We start from the raw sequence: 17906 nt of genomic DNA, 5'->3' as shown, positions 1-17906 counted from the left end.
ATTTAATTAATTAAATTTTAATGGAAAGAAAATATTCATGCTAAATCTAAAAGTCATCTCTGAACCAGCTGTTTGTATATAGCTTAAGGACCAGTTTCTTCAAACAAAGATTTTTGTTGTTGTTCAGTCACGTCTGACTCTTTGTGAATGTATTTGGGGTTTTCTTGACAAAAATACTGGAGTGGTTTGTCATTTCCTCCTCCAGCTCATTTTGCACATGAGGAAACTAAGGCAAACAGGTTAAGTTACTTGCCCACGGTCACAGAGCTAGTAAGTGTCTGAAGCCAGCTTCCAACTCACAAAGATGAATCTTCTTGACTCCAGGCCCAGTTCTCTTTCGACTGTGCCACCTAGATGCACAAAACAAAGATAAAAATTAGTACAAAAAAGCTAGAAAAGTAATTATGAGAAAAGAAGATGTGACATACAGTTGAAGTTGCTCAACCCAAAATTATTTAATCAAGTAATTGATAATGAAAAATGGGAACTGGACAACAGACACGACAGATAAAATCATATTAATTTTATATAGAAATTCAGCTGCTGTAAATCAATTGACACAATATGAAGACTGAAGGGGCCAGAAAGTACCACAGTGAGCAAAGAGTCAGCTTATTTGCCAGTTAGAGATGGTCCCAAAGATCATTTGTAAAACCCAGTGAAGAAAAGGAGAGAGGATGGGATCACCATCAGGAAATTGTAATTTCTTTATCGATCCAAAGTTCCCCACAAAAGCAAAAGCACATCTTATTAATACTAGCTTTTTACCGGTGTTCCTGTATGGCCATGAGAACTGGGATACAACAGCCTCCAAAGAAATGAAATGTTACATAGAGGGAGTTGAAGAAACATATGTTGGATGTGATTGGAACACATGCTGGAACATGTAGTTCTTCCATAGGTATGTTAGACACTTTTCAATATGGCTGATTATTTCAAATGATTACCATTCCCCTTAGTGCAACAAAGTAATAATTTAATGATTCACAGCTTGGAAGCCTAAAGGATTTAATGAAACTTTTAAAGAGTCCTATGTAACAATCAGAGTAATTAAATTACAGTGAAGATCTGGCTTGTTATTTAACCATGAGGAACTTTGAAGAATAAGAGTCAAAGGTTTATAAAGGAGATTTGTGATCAGAAGAAAAGATGGGATGATCATGTGACATGGTTGTGATATGGTGTCAGTTATGACATTACCAAGGAAAGTGGGGAGGTAGGGACTTTTTTTTTTAACACTCGTCCCTTGATGAGTTAATGGTACCCATTACACCTACCCAGTAAGAAATGTGAAAGGGAATGAGGACACTCCATAATGTCACTGCTTCATTGGGGAGATAATGGATAATGATGAGATTCCCAAACTATTCAATTCATTGTTATCTTGTCCAAACTGAAAGTCTTTTGGATGGGAAGGCTAGAAGAGAAATGGTTAGCAGGGAACAAAAACCCAAGGTAGGTGAATAGACACATAAACATCTCTCTCCCCTTTAATGAATTCAGGTCACCAGATTCAGATGGACTACTTCCTAGAGTACAGAAATTTGGTACACAGTTGTTAATGATCTTAAAAAAATATATAGGGGCAGCTAGGTGGCACAGTGAATAGAACACCAGCCCTGGAGTCAGGAGAACCTGAGTTCAAATCTTGTCTCAGACATAACACTCACTAGCTGTATGACCCTGGGCAAGTCACCTAACACCAATTGCCTCACAAAAAAAAAGAAAAAAATATGGAAAACCGGAGAAGTGTCACAGGCCTGGAAAAGAACAAGTAGTGTCCTAGTTGTTGTTGTTTTTAGAGAAGAGGGTAGAATTTTCAAACTTTCATCTCTTGACTTTGGCTACTAAAGGGAGAGTGTATGAGCATGTACAAAGCAAAGCAATAATCTCAAAGAACCAACTTAGTTTGAAACAGTTCATGTTGTACTAACATATCTCCTTCTTTGGCAGGGTGATTAGACTGGTAGATCAGGGAAATATGGCAGAGATATTACACTTAGATTTGCACAAAGCATGTGACAGAGCTTCTTGTGATGTCTTTGTGGACAAGGTCAAGGTGTATGAGCTTGATGCATAATCTAGTTAGGTAGATTCAGAATTGGTAAATTGCTAGAGCTATTGAAAAGATTGATATAAATCTTTGGGAGAAGTTTCTAGTGTGTGCCCAATCTAACCTTGTCTCTGTACTGGTCATCACTTTAGTAAATGTTTATTGTTATTCTGAACTTGACAAATGACAAATAGAAAGGGCCTTCATATATACATAGAATAACAACAGTAACGACAATAAAAAGAGGATTAAAACTGCAGATCTCTGTTGTCTACAGATTGCTTTTCTTTTCAAGCCTGTAGTAAGATCTATAGCTTTCAAAGCTGTCCTACTTGTCTGGCTTTCCAGCTTAGTCACTATTTTTTATCAATGCTGTAGATGAAAGCTTAGATTATATACTTGTTGAATTTATTGTCCATATGAAGATAAAAGAGAGAGCTAAAATAGAGTCAGGACAAAAAAATCTTGATTAGCAAGAATGATGGGTAAATTTTAATAGAGATAAATATAAAGTACTAGACTCAAAATCAAAATATCACCCTAATGAATTGTGCTGGGGTTAGATAATAATTCCTTTGAAAAGGATTTTAGAGAGTTTAGTGGACAGTAAGCTCAGTCTATTCTCAATAGCAAGACATTATAATGGGAAAAAAAATGTTACAAATATGACCAGAACATTTCCAAAGAGGAAACAAAAATTGCTATCTTTGGCAGTGCTGTATAGAGGGTAGCAGCCTGACCTGAGTTAGGAAGACCTGGAGTTGAGTCTTATCTCTGAATCATCCTGGTTCTGTGTCATTGGACTAGTCTCTTAACCTTTCACTTCTCTAGGCCATTTTTCTAGACTAAACTCAGAACAATTGATATTCTGCCCCATAGCAGGAGTTCCTCCACTATTAGTTTCCCAACTAATGAAATCACAGATTCCAACCAATAATTGTTAATAGTGAGCTTAAAAAATGCTTAAACTTATTAAAAACAATTACTTAAAAATACATATGGAATTGTAACTCAGTGATTTGGGAGTTCTCTTCAAATATAATGATTTACAACTCAGTCATGCCTTTATAATTCTTGTCCGTGTCCTTTTATATGCTTACTACTGAGAGTTTGCTCAATGTACTGGAAGCTTTGCTTTGTCTTGACATCATAAGAGTACTAGTTTAGCATTCTGGCTCTCTAACTATCATTCTGTGTTCTTGCCACATCCTTATCTATCATATATATGTTCTTCAAAGTTGTTATATTTTAAAAATGCTTTTAGTACTTATTGACTTGGTGACTGAAGGAGGAAGGACAGAAGGAAGGAAAAAAGGAAGGAAGGAAAGAATAAAGAAAGAAGGAGAGAAGGAAGGAATGAAAGGAAGAAGGGAAGAAAACTTAAAAGGTCTTACTATGTGCCAAGCACTGTGCTAAACGTTCAGGATACTAATGTGAGCAGAAAGAAAGGATCCCTGCCCTTAAGGGACTGTTATTCTAATGGGGGAAGATAACGTGTAAAAATAATCTGAGAAGCCAAGTACCTAGCTCTGATCCTGTAGAGATGAGTCAGTAATACAGTCTAGAGAGGAAGGAAACTGTCATTAGACATTAATGTTTACCTAACAGTGAGAGTTGTATACTAAATGAATCAGCTAAATTCCTTTCTTGGAAGCTGTAATGATATGGCTTATCTAGAAGACTCCTCTCTCTTTTGGACCAGGAATAGGGCATTACTACTTCTTGCTTAAGGTCCAAGAAACAGATTCTCAATGGGTTCCTTCCTGAATAGGTTAGACACTTTTGAAAATTGTTAACTATTTTAAATCATCAAGATGCCCCTTCTGACAATAAATCAGTAATTTAATGATTAGTAGATCAGGAGTCTAGAAGAGTTAATGAAGCTTTCAAAGGGATCTGCATAAAAATCCAAGACTAATTAGATTATAGGGAGGATCTAGCTTATTGAGTTTATTAGTTTTATTACCTTTATGCCACTCTGGAATAAATGAACTGGTTAAAAAAATTTTAATGTGCATTTTCCACATTATTTTTATGATAATCAATGCTTAGGTAAGCAGCAGCAGGTTATGCAGATATAGAAACAGCTGTTACTTCCCCTGTGTATTGTATTTTTAAAAGTTAACATGATTCTTTCCAAAAGCTTTGGTTTCCTTTGGGATATTAATTTGAAAAGGAGGCTTTTCTTCTTGAATGTGAATCTCTTCCTGTTATTTATTTCATTCCTAAAATTCAAGCCTTTTGTGACAATAAAGCTCGTTACTCAAATGTAGGGATCATTCTTGGCCTGATGGCCTTAATTGTTGAATAACCAACAGGATCAGTAAAAGTCTTAAGAAATTAAAATCCTGCTGTTTTGAAAATGTTCTTAAGTAATGAAACATTAGCAAGAACATGTGACATAAAGAACAAATTCATAGCTATTATAAATGGAAATAGCCAAATAGATCATTGTGTCCATTCCCTGCCAGGAGAAGAGGAGCTGTTTAAATGACACCATCTGCTCCCTTCTTAAAACACTTAATCTTCTTCTGGTAGTTAACAAGATCAACAATTTCTCAATTCTCCCTAACTTAAAATATTAAGAGCCTTTAGAAGGTATTGTTACACGTATTTTTCCCCTTGAAGTTTCAACTGCATGGAATAGTAAACTGATTACAGCACTTTAATCTGTGATTAGGAATCAGGGGTGTGCTGAAGCCAGGTAGTAGTAAGAGCCAATTATTAAATTTTTGATGTGAACATGTTCACCTTGAAAATTGGCACTGCTACAGATCAGGAGCTTCATCTATTTTTTTTTGTTGTTGTTGTTAATTATCTAGACTTAAGGAAGTGATGGAGAAAAATCTTAATAATGCAGATTAAACATCAACCTTTTTGTGTGTGTATTTTTGAGTCACTTCTTAGATATTGACCAGCATACCTCTAATTCAGTATTTTCCAGTGGGTGGACTGGAAAATTTAGAGAACTAAATTATATTCCCTGTTCTGACATTAATTACATGAGGGTATCTCTCTCATTCATATAAATATCTCTATATACATATATACACATACAAGTATGTGTATATGCTGATTAAAAACAAAACATAGCCAGACAAAGGACATACCTTTATTTTATGTAAAGACTCCTAAAAGGCTCTTCATTGAAATTGGTACCCAGAAAAATAAGCAGAATATTTTGGAGTAGGAAGTAACGCAAGAGGGAAGAAACCTAATTGTACACTCTTCTGACCTTGGAATTTGTTCTCAGCAGTAACTTCTTCCACATTCATCAAGACCAGCTCCCTGGATTTAGGATAGAGATTGAAAAATGTTGGTCACAAACAAGAGGATGCAGCCCAGAAAAATGGGACTATTTAATTTGGGGAATCTGTCCAACTTTTGTGACTTCACTGATCCTCTTTGTGCCGGTGTACCAATAGTTCATCATCCCTTGAGAACCACCTTTCTATGCAACATTGGATTGTGAAAAAGAACAACAAACCGGTGGCAACAGACTGCAGGTGGGGATGGAGCAAAAAAAAATGCTAAACCTAAAGAAATAAAAGGATTCATGGCATGAAGAATGCTTACTGCAAGGACATTTTAGACAAATCCACAGAGTGACTGATGAAGACAGATAAAAGATGTTTGAAGAAGGGAAATATATTCGTAATCAAAGAAAAGAGCCATCTCAATGAAAAAGTACTTTGTAACAAAGTAAACTGAATTAGCATTCCCTGTGGAAAATAAAAGTATTAACATTAATTTTGTAAGATTCCATGGAATAATAATGGAAAACTTTTACTGGAAGAGTTTCAAGAAAGCTTAGAATGGCACAAAAGCATAATAAAAGAATCAAATGAACAAAAGAATAAGGGTATAAGGATGAAAATTAGGGCTCTTCAGAAAGAAATCAGTGAGTCTAGTAAGATTAGAGAATTTTTAACAAAGTACAGAGATCTTAGCTAATGAAGTAGGTACTCTGGAAAATAGAATTACATAATTATACTACAAAAATGCAAAGAAAGAATGAAATTAACTGAACAAAATTTAAAGACAACATAGTTGAAAGAACATATAAGAGCTCTGCAAAATGAGAATACTGAATGTGAATAGAGGATGCAAAAAAGATAACCTAAAGATTATAGGTTTTCAATGAAAATACTATTAAAAGGAAAATAAGAATATATTTCAAGAAATGTCCTTGATATAGTATAAATAAGTAGCAATGTATATTTTGTGATACTCCTTGGATCACCAATGGAATCAAATACTGGATTTAATTTACCAAAATCTCTCTCTTGGGAATTACAGCATCAAACAACAAACTATGCAGACAAGCAAGTAAAAGAAACAACAAGCTTTCACATTCCAAGGACAATGAAAAAAAGAATAATAAGGGATTGTATTGGATTACAAAAAGTCTAAGAAAAAATAAGAATATGATTTTCTAAAAAATGCAGCACATCACTTGGCAGCCAAAAATATATCTTTTAAAGCTCACCCTAAACATCTAAGAAAACAATTGAATCCTCAACAAAAGTAGAAAAGAATTTGAGTCATTGTTCTGGCAAAGCCACAGATCATCAGGGATACAATTTGCAGGCTGACCAGATGAAAGAAGTTTAAACACTTTTTGAGAGTGATGAAAAATAGGGAAAATATTTTCCCAAGCCATTCTGGTGGGATGGGAAATCTTCTTTTTGTGTTTTGATTTTCTTTGAAAAAAAAAATCTGACATTATCTAAAGGGCCATTATAAAGCAAAAACTGTGTAAAAGGGTTAAAGAGTCCAAGAAACAAAGATATGAGGGACAAAATCAGTAGAGTACAATATAAAAGTAAATATTTCAATTACAATATATCTTATTTCCTCCTTCATAAATACATATGGTTGGATAAAGAAGAATTCCTTTTGGGTAGTATGAGGGGGAATATAAAAAAGGCATACTGCAGAAACCTGATATTGGGCAATATAATAAGAAAGAGGGGAAGGGTAGATTGGGAAATTTGAGATCAGATTATTAGAAACAGGGGGCAGCTAGGTGGCACAGTGGAGAGAACACCAGCCCTGAAGTCAGGAGTACCTGAGTTCAAATCTGGCCTTGGACCAAACATTTGACACTTACTAGCTGTGTGACCCTGGGCAAGTCACGGAACCCCAGTTGCCTAAAAATAAAATAAAAATAAAAAGATTATTAGAAGCAGTTTTTAGAACACAGAAAACAAGTAGAAGTCTTGAAAATTGGAAGGAAACTAAAAAAATAAAGACTGTAGAACTGATAAAACTGATTTTCTTTCCTTTTTTGGGAAGAGATTAACAAAATAGATAAACCATTATCCAATATGATCAATAAAGAGAAGAAAATATCAAAATTTTTAAAAAAGAATAGTGAATTCACAGCAGAAAGGAAGTACAAAATAACCATCAAAAACTTATAATCAATTATATTCTAGCAAAATGAGAATTCAAAGGAAGTAGATTAAAAAATACCCAAATTAAACAGTGTAAAAAAAAATTTCAAAAAAAAGTTCATGTTACTAAAACTTGAAAAAATCCCAACAACCAAGTCCAGAAGGATTTACATGTGAATCTATGCAATATTTTAAAAGTAATTAATAGCATTGCTAAAAGATCAGTCTTAAAAATGGAGGCAGAAGAAATTCAACTTCTTTTATGAAATAAATATAGTTCTGATATCCAAACAAAGAGACAAAACAAAGAAAGAACATTTTAACCTAGTTTCACCAAAAAATATTGACATAAAAACTGTAAACAAAAACCTTTGCAAAGAGACTGTAATGGCATTTCCAGTATGTAATTCACAATGAACAAGTGATAAGCATGCCAGAAATACAAGGATGTTTCAATTTTTGGAAATAAGTATATAAATAAAAACAAAGAAATATACATTATTTGAAAAGATAAACATAATGTGTGACAAGGTAAGCACCCATTTGCACATGCTAAAGCCCATAAAAATCATAGCTATGAACGATTTGTGCTCAAAATCAATCTCTGTCTGTCTATCTTTAAGACCCTACTTAGACTGTAGACACTGGGAGTGGGAGTAGTGTGCGAGGAGGCTGGAAAAGTAGAATGGGGCCAGGTTGTGAAGGTCTTTACAAGTCAAACCAAAAAATTTATATCTTAATTTGGAAGCAATAGGGAACCCCTGAGTTTATTGAGTGGCAGTGTTATATCATCTAACCTGTGCTTCGGGAAAATAATTTTGGCAGCTATATGTAGGATGACATAGTGGGGAGATACTTGACACAAAGAGACAGACCACTTAGGAGGCCAGTCCAGCATTCTAGGTCAGATGTGATAAAAGCCTGAACTAACATGGCGACTGTTGGAGTAGTGAGAAAAGAAGAGCTATCAGAGATGTGAGAAAAAGAGAGATAAGGTAAAATGACAAGGTTGCGTAATTAACTGGATAAGTAAGATGAGAGAGTGTGAAAAAGTAGGGAATGCTAATGAGGTTGTGAACATAGTGTGATAATGGTGCCCTAAATAGAAATAAGTAAGTGTGGCAAACATGTGGTTTGGGTGAAAAGTCAATGTGTTCTGTTTTGGGTTAGTTGAGTTTGAGAGTTCTATGAGACTCAATCTGAAACATCAAATAGTTGGTGATATGGGACTGGTGCTCAGAAAGAATATTGGATGTATATATAGACCTGTTGTATATGTAAACTAAGATCTAGCATTATCTGTTACATAGATACATTATAAGCTTTCCCAGTATAAAATTTAAAAAGTTTTCTGAAAAAAATTTTTTTTGCATAATCTGGAATTTAACCTGCTAAAATGTAAACTGACTTTATATGAGTTTCTTTAAATAAATAAAAACAAATAGTTGTACAGATAGTTACTGTTCATGATTGGGTCGTGCCACAGTATTACAAATAATACTGCTTCAATTCAAGGTTTTAGTGTAATCAAATTACCAAGGGTGTGCTTTATGTAAGTAGACAAATAATAAAACCATATAGAGGAAAAATGAATTTAGACTCCCAAGGGAAACAAGTGGACAATGCATGAATGATGTTTGGATATATTGGACATTTGGATGACATATGAATGAAATCACCAGTACCAAATAGACATTAAAATGACTTGATACTGGTTAGAAGAAATAAAACAGAAAAGTAGGTCAGTAGAATAGACTAGATAAGTAAGATATGGAAGCAATCAAAAATAGTACTTTAGTGTCTGATAAACCTAACAGTACTTAGTAAAGCAATCCCTTTTTGACAACTGCTGAGAAAACTGGAAATCATTTTGGTAGAAAAGAATTTTAGACCAGTATTTATAGACCACTGTAGATCACAATAATCTGAAAACAAATATGTAATCTGAATATAATGTCATATTAAAAATTAGAGTGATACTTTTCATAAATACGGCTAGGTGGAGGTCAAAGAAAACAACAACAATTTGGATCATTTTGGTTCCACAATTTTTAAGAAAAATGTACAAATAAAATAATTGAATATAGATAAGAGATACTGTTGAGTGAGAAAATATTTGTATCAAATATCACTGAAAAAAAAAAACCACTGACACCTGGATGTACAAGGGATTAACACAAACATTTAATTCCAGTAATCATACTTCAATTGATAAATGGCCAAAGAATATGAAAAACAATTTCCAAAAGAATAATTTCAATCTATAAATGACAATATGAAACCATGTTCCATGACATAAATGAAAATTAAAACAACTGTGAGATTTTACTTTATATATACCTTAAAAATTTGGAAAGATGATAAAAATGGAAATAGTTAATGTTGAAGAAGCTGTGGGAAGAGACACACATTAATATATTGTTGGAACTTTTAATTGGTTCGGTGGCTTTGCGCATCAATTTGGAATATGCCAGAGAAATGACTAAATTATCAAATTGTCCATATTCTGTAGCCTAGTGGTCTTGCTAATAAGAATATACCTAAAGGAAATAAAAAGTCTGGAAAAATTGTCTCACATGTAGCTAAATAACTCTAGCATTATTATATATGTATGTGTGTGTGTGTGTGTGTGTGTGTGTGTGTGTGTACAAGAACTGGACACACAGTGGGTACTTATTAATCAGGGAATGGTTGAAAAAAGGGGAGCATAATGGAACACTTGTGCTGTATGAAATGATGGATATGAGAAATTCAGAGAAATTTTGTAAGATTTGTAAGAACTAATGTAGAGTGAAATAAAACAGGGCCTAAAGGAGTACATACACAGTGATTTCAATGTAATTTAAAATGTATTTTACAATATTCAATTATTACAGCATGATTTCTGATGTAAATGAAAATATCATTAAACAAAAGCCAGAGTCTAAATTAATGAAAAATCAGTCAAGGGACTTGAGAATAAGTGCTAAAGCTTAGCTCTCTCTTCTTGAAACAGAAAGACGGGTGACTGACTACTGGGGCAAAATTTTCTGTACATTGTGATAAGTCATTATATCAGATATTTTTGTTTTTGTTTTCTTGATTATTAATAAAGATTAAAGATAGAAAGGTTTTTTTTCCTGTTCCAAAAATGATTCTAAAGTGTTATTTGTTTTTTTTTTTTGTTTTGCTTTTTGGTGAGGCGATCGGGGTTAAGTGACTTGCCCAAGGTCACACAGCTAGTAAGTGTGAAGTGTCTGAGGCTGGATTTGAACTCAGGTCCTTCTGACTCCAAGGCCAGAGCTCTATTCACTGCACCACCTAGCTGCCCCCAAAAATCTTATTTGTTTTTAAAGGAGAAATCAGTTTCCCAGAAACTGTGGTAAAAATGTGATTACATCTCTCTCTAAATGTGGGAGATATCTCTAGTTACATCCTGTTTTAGCAGTGGTTAGACATTTAATGAAACATAACATGAAATAGTTCTGGTTTCTAGCAGAATGTGAAAAAAAAACTTAAAAGTAATAATAATAGCTAGCATTTTTATTGCAGTTTATGGTTTGCAAAATGTTTTTGCATGTATTATCTTAACTTATTCTCATAATAAATCTTGCAGTATAGTACTGCTATACCTATTTTATGTCAGGCAAGTGACTTACCCAGGGTCACACAGGTAGTGTCTAAGACAGGCTTTGACCTAAGGCATTTGTCTCCAGCACTTTATCCACTCTCTAACCTAGCTACCTAAAATTAGGAAATATTTAATAGTATTATTTGCTAACAACATAATATTGTAGAAAAAGAACTGGATGCAAACTCAAAAGACCTCAATCTGAGGTCTGTCTCTGCCATTTAGTGGCTTTGTAATCTTGGACAAATCTCCTAACCTCTCGGGGCCTCAGTTTCTTTAAATGTGAAATAAGGGTGTTAAAGGGTAGATAGCACTGAGATTGTGTGGGATGGGACTCATGACTTGATTGTGGCTATGGAAGGATATTTTTTATTAAAAAGGAAATAAAAAAGGATATAAATAACATATGTAAATGATAATTATGATAATTATGATAATGATTATAACAATAATAAATAATTATAATTATGAAAATGTTGATAATTAATAAAACAAGTATAATAATGATGATAAATAATAATGATAAAAATAATAAAAGAGGAATGCAGAGTTAGCATTGTATTTTAAGAACAACATCTGCAAATAAATGCATTGGCTCCCTACTGTGATCATTTGCCAAAAAAAAAAAAAGTTATACCTAAGGATCTAAGGATTCAGGACCCAGATTGGGGAAGGCTAGTGGAGAGCATATGTGTGGTGTCGGTGAATGGGGAAACAGAAGGAGTACTCTGGTGGAAATATACCATATATCACCAGAATAAAAGAAAAAAAGTGACAAATATACCTCTAGCATCTAGGACACAACCACTATAATAATAATAATAAAAAATAATAATGATGATGATGGTGATGATGATGGAAAACTTAAACCATTCATGCATTCACTGGAGCTCACTCACTAAGAAAATCAGAACCACTGATAAATTTTTTATTTCATTTAATTATAATTTTACTCTTTAAAAGGCAGAGAAAGTAAAAAAGTGAATTCTAATTCTAGAGTAGATACTGACTAATAAGAAGGAAATGATTGCTTGAATAGACTTGATTAAAACTTTGGGAAGCAGCATTCATTCCATCTTAGGGTTCATGATCAAGAAGAAGAAGAATACAAGACATAGTTGGATAATTTCCATGCAGCCTAGGTATTGTAAGAGCAGGATTCCTAGAATGAATAGGTATGATGTAGTTCTATAGTATTTTTAGTGCAAGAGAGTTAAAAAAAAATTTAAAAATGAAATTGGAAAGACCCTTGGATGACATGTTATCAGTTGGATACCTGGGCAGCATGTAGCCCGGTAGCAGAGTATCAGAATAGATTTCAGGAGGGGTGGAGTCTGAGGGTGCTTGAAAACAAACTGGTTACAATTCATTTTTAATGGCCTAATTGTGACTATATTATCTGAATAAGAATTATCGTTGTGTATTAAATGAAATCAGATTTTGTATTTCATGAAAAACATCCACCAAGTGACTGAATAGGTTCTTGTCTCTCAACAATCTAGTGAAGTGTTTCTTCTTGTTAAATTTAAATAAAAATCTAAATATTTCGTTTAGAAACTCAGTAGAAATTTAAGTAACAACAACAACAACAATAATAATACCTTACTCTTGCATAACACTTTAGATTTTGTAAAATAGTTTTCTCACAATAAATTTGTGAGACAGGTGGTACATGTATTTTTTATCCCCATTTTATAGATGAAAATACTGAGGTTCTGAAAAATGCAATGATTGATAATGAGGTAGTTGTAAAAATAAAAATCTCTTGATTTTTATAAAGCTGGTTTGTCTGCATTTTTTCAGTTATCCTTTAATTTCAATTTTTTGCACAACTAATATATATTCATAAAGTGTTTCATTGGTTTTATTTCCTTATTAGGCGGTTAAAAAATAGCAAGGCCTCTACAGATGGGCACCGTTATCTTTTTCGTGGCAGAATCAATACTGAAGTGATGGAAGTTGAGAATGTGGATGATGGAACAGGTAAGTAATTATTAGATTGGTAAAGGATTTTTAGTGAGAAAAATATGCATGAATAAATTTTTCATTAGAATCACCATTTATTTAATGCATTGGAGTTTAGAAGCCTCTAGCTTTGGGTATATATGGAAGTCGTGGTTATTACATACATAAACAATTATTCTGGATTGAATAGTAGTTTGGTTTGTGAATTGCTTTGTAAATATAACTAATTTTTATATTTGAGACTACTTATTTCTACTATAAATGTAAATGTGATATAACAAAATTCAAGATGCATTTATGATATAAGTTAACCTAAATCAAGAAAAACAAGTGAAAAATATAAAGAGACAAATTTAAGTTGGATTTAAGGGGAGAAAACTTTTCTAAAAAATAGAGGTATTCAAGAGTGGTATGTGTTGCTTTGGGTGGAGTAGGCTCTTTTTCAACTGAGTTCTTCAAGCATCATTTGGGTGCTATGGGGGATTCTTCTCCTAATTCTCCCAATGTTTTTTTTTTCATTTAAAGCTCTTTGCAACCTGGCCCCTTCTTTTCCATGTATCTCTGTCATGTACACTATTGTCTAGCTAATCTGATCATTCATTTTCCATGATACTCCATCTTCCATATACATGGCTTTGCATCAGCTGTCCTCTTCTGGCTCGATTGCAAGCTCCTTATGAGAAGGAGCTATTTCATATTTATCTTTGTTCACAGTGCCTGGCACATAGTAGTTGCTTAATGAGTACTTCTTGATTTAGAAGCCATTTGCCTAGAGACTATGCTCGAATCCATGGCAATAGATGAGATTATCAAGAGAAATTATAGCAAGAAAAGAGATAGAGCCTTTGTGTACACACTTCATAACATGGTGGCATGTGGATGATGGCTAGCAGAAGTGACTTCAAAGCAGGGGTCAGACATACAGCTACACAGCCACAGCTAGCATCAATGTCAAGAAAGAGCTATGCAGTGAAAATTATGAAGAAGAGAATATATATAGAGGAGTACTTTGTCAAAAGTTGCGGATAGATCAGCAAGGATGAGGACTGAGCCAAAGTCTTTGGATTTAGCAATTAAGAGATCATTTGTAATGTAAAGAATAATTTATTTTGAATGTTGGTGTGGGAGGCCAGATTGCAAGGGGATGATTGAAAGAGAATGGGGTATGAGGAAATAGAGGCATTATGTGTAGAAATTTTTCCAAAGAGTTTGGCAGTGAAAAGAGTAGGGATATAGGAAATTTCTTAAGGTTTGGGAGAGATATGGGTATATTTTTAGGCAGTAGGGATGGAACCATTGTATAGAACTTGAAGATAAGAAATTGATATGAAGGATTGAAGGGGCTAGCCCCCAGAGAATATGGGATGGAACAGAATCATTGATATACTGGAAGAGTTTGGCTTTGTTAAAGGGCAGGGCCATCTCTTTCTTGTATTCTAGAGAAAGAAGAGAAGGAAACAAGCATTTATATAGCACCTACTGTGTGCCAGGCACTTTGTTAGGGGCAGATATTATCTCATTTGATCCTAACAACAACCTTGAGGATGGGTGTTATTATTATCCCCATTTTACAGTTGAGGAAACTGAGGCAAAAGTTAAGTGACTTGCCCAGGGTCTTATAGCTAGTAAAGATCTGTAGCCAATTTGAACTCAGTCTTTCTTGATTCCAGGCTAGCTGCCTCAGTAAGGGAGGAAAGAATGGGGTTAATATTGAAGGGATCTTAGAAGTAGAATCTGGGAGAAAAGGGAGTTCATGGGGGATGTTCTCAATTGGTAAAATAAAACTTAGCTTATGGTAATATTATACTAAGATTCAAATTGTGGTGGTGTTAGTGGTGAGCCAGAAGATAGGCGGATGTGTGCTTTATTGGTTTCTTTAGAGTGAAACTGAGTTTTCCTGGCACAATTTCAAATTGTGTTTTGTGAGTGATAAACTCACTCACAGCCCAGGAGGTCTTCCAGGAAAAATAGATGTTTAGGAAGTAATAGGGCCTCTGTAATAGCTGCAATCGGATACTTACTACAGCTTCTTGCAAGGAAAATTAGCTTTTGTTACTGTATATAAACAGCTCTGATTGTAGGACTTTGGAGACACTTCATTCTTTTTCATTGGTAGAAGGAAACCTTGTAAGAGAATTTTTATAAATGGGCGGGTCCTCACTTAATGCTTTATCTGCTGTCCCAGCACCCCTCATTTTGCAGGTTAGAAAGTTTAGATTAGAAAAGATTAGGTTAGAAAGATTGGAAAGGCCCAGAAAATTTAAGTGACTGGTTCATCAACATCTTACAGTTTCTAAAACCCAAATCAGGGATCATTCCATTATATTAATTTCACAGAATGTGTCATGTAAAAACCTGGAATTAAATTAGTTTTTACAGTGAGTACAAATGATCAAAGAAGATTTAGTATTGAACTTAAAAGCTCATAGAACTGATCAGGAAAAGAAAGGAGAAGGGAAGAAAGTTGGGGGAAATGGAGAGCTTCATAACACCTGTCTGAATTTGACTTTCCCTTGATTCTTGACTCTTTTCTAAAACAATCCCCATGCCAAACTAAGTACTCTCCCTGCCTCTTGTCTCTTTTGTTCTTGATTCTTAATATTCTGATCACTACCTTAACTGCACAATTGTTGCCTGACAATCCAGGATTTAAAATCTGCTGACAATTTCCTGACTGGAGCTTTTGTGTTAATAGTCACTACAGATTAATGTCCATGGGACTGCATGTGTCCCATTCCATTCCTCCCCATTCCGCTTTCATTTAAACTCTGAATTTGAAATCAGAAAAAAGACAAGTTAAGGAAGGGCTGACAAATAGTTATAGCTAAAAAACCATTTTTTTTCCTGTTCAGTGACCCCCTGATCATTAACAACAGATAAGGCACAAAGCAGGGGAAAGTATGCTTATCAAAGGCATACGCCATTAGGATGTAGGAGATCCGACCCAGAGTTCTGGTTGAAAATGATTCCCTGTGGATCATGATGTCCTCCAGCTGCTCCAGACAGTGGATGATAATGTTGATAGATATAAATATGCCCCATTAAGAAGTAATCCCACCTTGTGGTTGAAGGGAGGTATAATTTGCTGATGTTTGGTACACAATGGGTGTTTGAAAAATGCTTATTGATTGCATTCAACCTGATAAAAAACTTGTACTTATGGGATAAACTTTAGTAGTGAAATGTCTTACTTTTTCTCTAAAGATAGTTACTGTTATTTTGTTTGTTTAAATACAGAGCTTTGTTTGGGAAATTGGATGCATTAATTTCTTTTTAAATACTCAATTGTTGGCCAAAGAAATAATAACAATGTTTTTATTCTAAACCCGTCATATAAAAGGGAACATTATGTATGTATGTTTTTAATAAAATCTTACTTCAGTGCTTCATCTTGGCATATAAGGTGGCCCTGGGTTCTTGAAGAGTATTTCAATGGAGTTTAAATTTTCCAAGCAGTAAATGCTTGTAGTATGGGTTTGGTTATGAATTGTGTGCATGTTCTTAAAGGGCCAGCTTCATTTTGCGGGGAGCATCAAAAGACAGTCGTTCACCAAAAGCGAAATTTGCTATGGCAATTCGCAGAGAATATCTACTAAGATATGGAAAGCTAGTAGAATGCGTCAGTGGAGAGAATATCCATACTGAGGAAAGCATGGATCCTTGAAGTATTGATGAACTATATTTTGTAAAGGTACAAAAGTATAAACTAATTTATTATAATAAGGAGAAAAAATGTGACATATCCAAATTAGTATGATTTCAGCAAGTCTTATTTTCAAATCAAGGGTTCTTTGTTCTATTAGACTATAAAACATTAGACTTGATGCAAATGTAATTGTTTTTTAGCCTTAAGTGGGCTTAATTCACATTATTGTTATTTAAATAGAATTCCTTTGAATATATATAGATATACTCTCACATTGTTGATCAACCGGAATGGGAGTGAACAGAATATTTAGTCATCAGTTTCTTGATGCAGTGGATAATGCATTCTGGCATTTTCTAACATTTCCCAGCCCATGTATACAATACTTGGCAGTTTTCCATCTCATTAAGATGCAAAGTTATTGAAAGGATACCAGTATGTCTGCTGAGATTTATGGTTACTTCAGTTTTAGAAAATCCCATCTCATTATGCAAAAGTGTGCTGAATTAAGAATAGAGAATTTGCAAAGTATAAAGCTCTGAAGCAATTAGTGACTTATTCAGGGCTGCCCTTTAGATTTTCCTTGCTTTTACTAAAAGTCAGCGGTGACCTTTGATAGTTTGTACTCATTGTAAAACTATTTTAATTCAAGATTTTATATGATGCATTCTGTGAAATTAAATATTTTGATCTGTTGAGATCTATAGCTCTCTTTAATTACCAGAGCAAAAGTGGATGGTGTTATTGAGCTTTCTTATTTTAGAGAAATGCAAGGAAATCAGTGCTTTTGTTATTATTCTATGACTATTTGTGCCCTGGGCATGACTGTTGAACTAAATGAGAATCAAAATTGCTAAAAGACTGTGCAAGAAATAATTGTGCAGTCATTGTTAAAATATAAGCTACTTGGAATATCAGTTTTGTATATATACCCCAAATTGCTCAGCAGCTTTTTCATCAAGAAATTTAAATAGCAAATGAGAAGATAAAATCTAACACCCATAAATGTTTAATTATCACTTCACATTAAGTTTTTAAAAATGCTACCATATTGGCTTTCTTTCAAAGTATGACTCACTGTATCTGTGAGGCAATGAGCTTTATTTTCATCCTGTGCCTAGGGCAGTAGACTGGTCTTGTGGAGTACAAATCTAAATTGGATATTCATACACATATAATGGGTAGCTGGGCGGCACAGTGGATAGAGTGCCTGGCCTGGAGTCAGAAAAACTA

At 34.0% G+C, this 17906-nt stretch overlaps 1 protein-coding gene across 1 annotated transcript in view; it reads left to right on the top strand.

Moving 5' to 3' along the window:
• PREX2 (phosphatidylinositol-3,4,5-trisphosphate dependent Rac exchange factor 2) overlaps positions 1 to 17906 on the top strand; it is a 382998-nt gene that overhangs the window by 144851 nt on the left and 220241 nt on the right. Inside the window, exon 8 of the mRNA XM_021002117.2 lies at positions 12942 to 13045. Within this exon, the coding sequence (XP_020857776.1) occupies positions 12942 to 13045 (104 nt within the window). The remainder of the gene's footprint in view (positions 1 to 12941; positions 13046 to 17906) is intronic.

The sequence above is a fragment of the Phascolarctos cinereus genome, unplaced genomic scaffold (genome assembly GCF_003287225.1).
Source record: "Phascolarctos cinereus isolate Bilbo 61053 unplaced genomic scaffold, phaCin_HiC Scaffold_4;HRSCAF=312, whole genome shotgun sequence".
Lineage (NCBI taxonomy): Eukaryota > Metazoa > Chordata > Mammalia > Diprotodontia > Phascolarctidae > Phascolarctos > Phascolarctos cinereus.
Note: the sequence above shows the minus strand (reverse complement) of the source record. Positions and strands in the feature narration are given on the sequence as shown.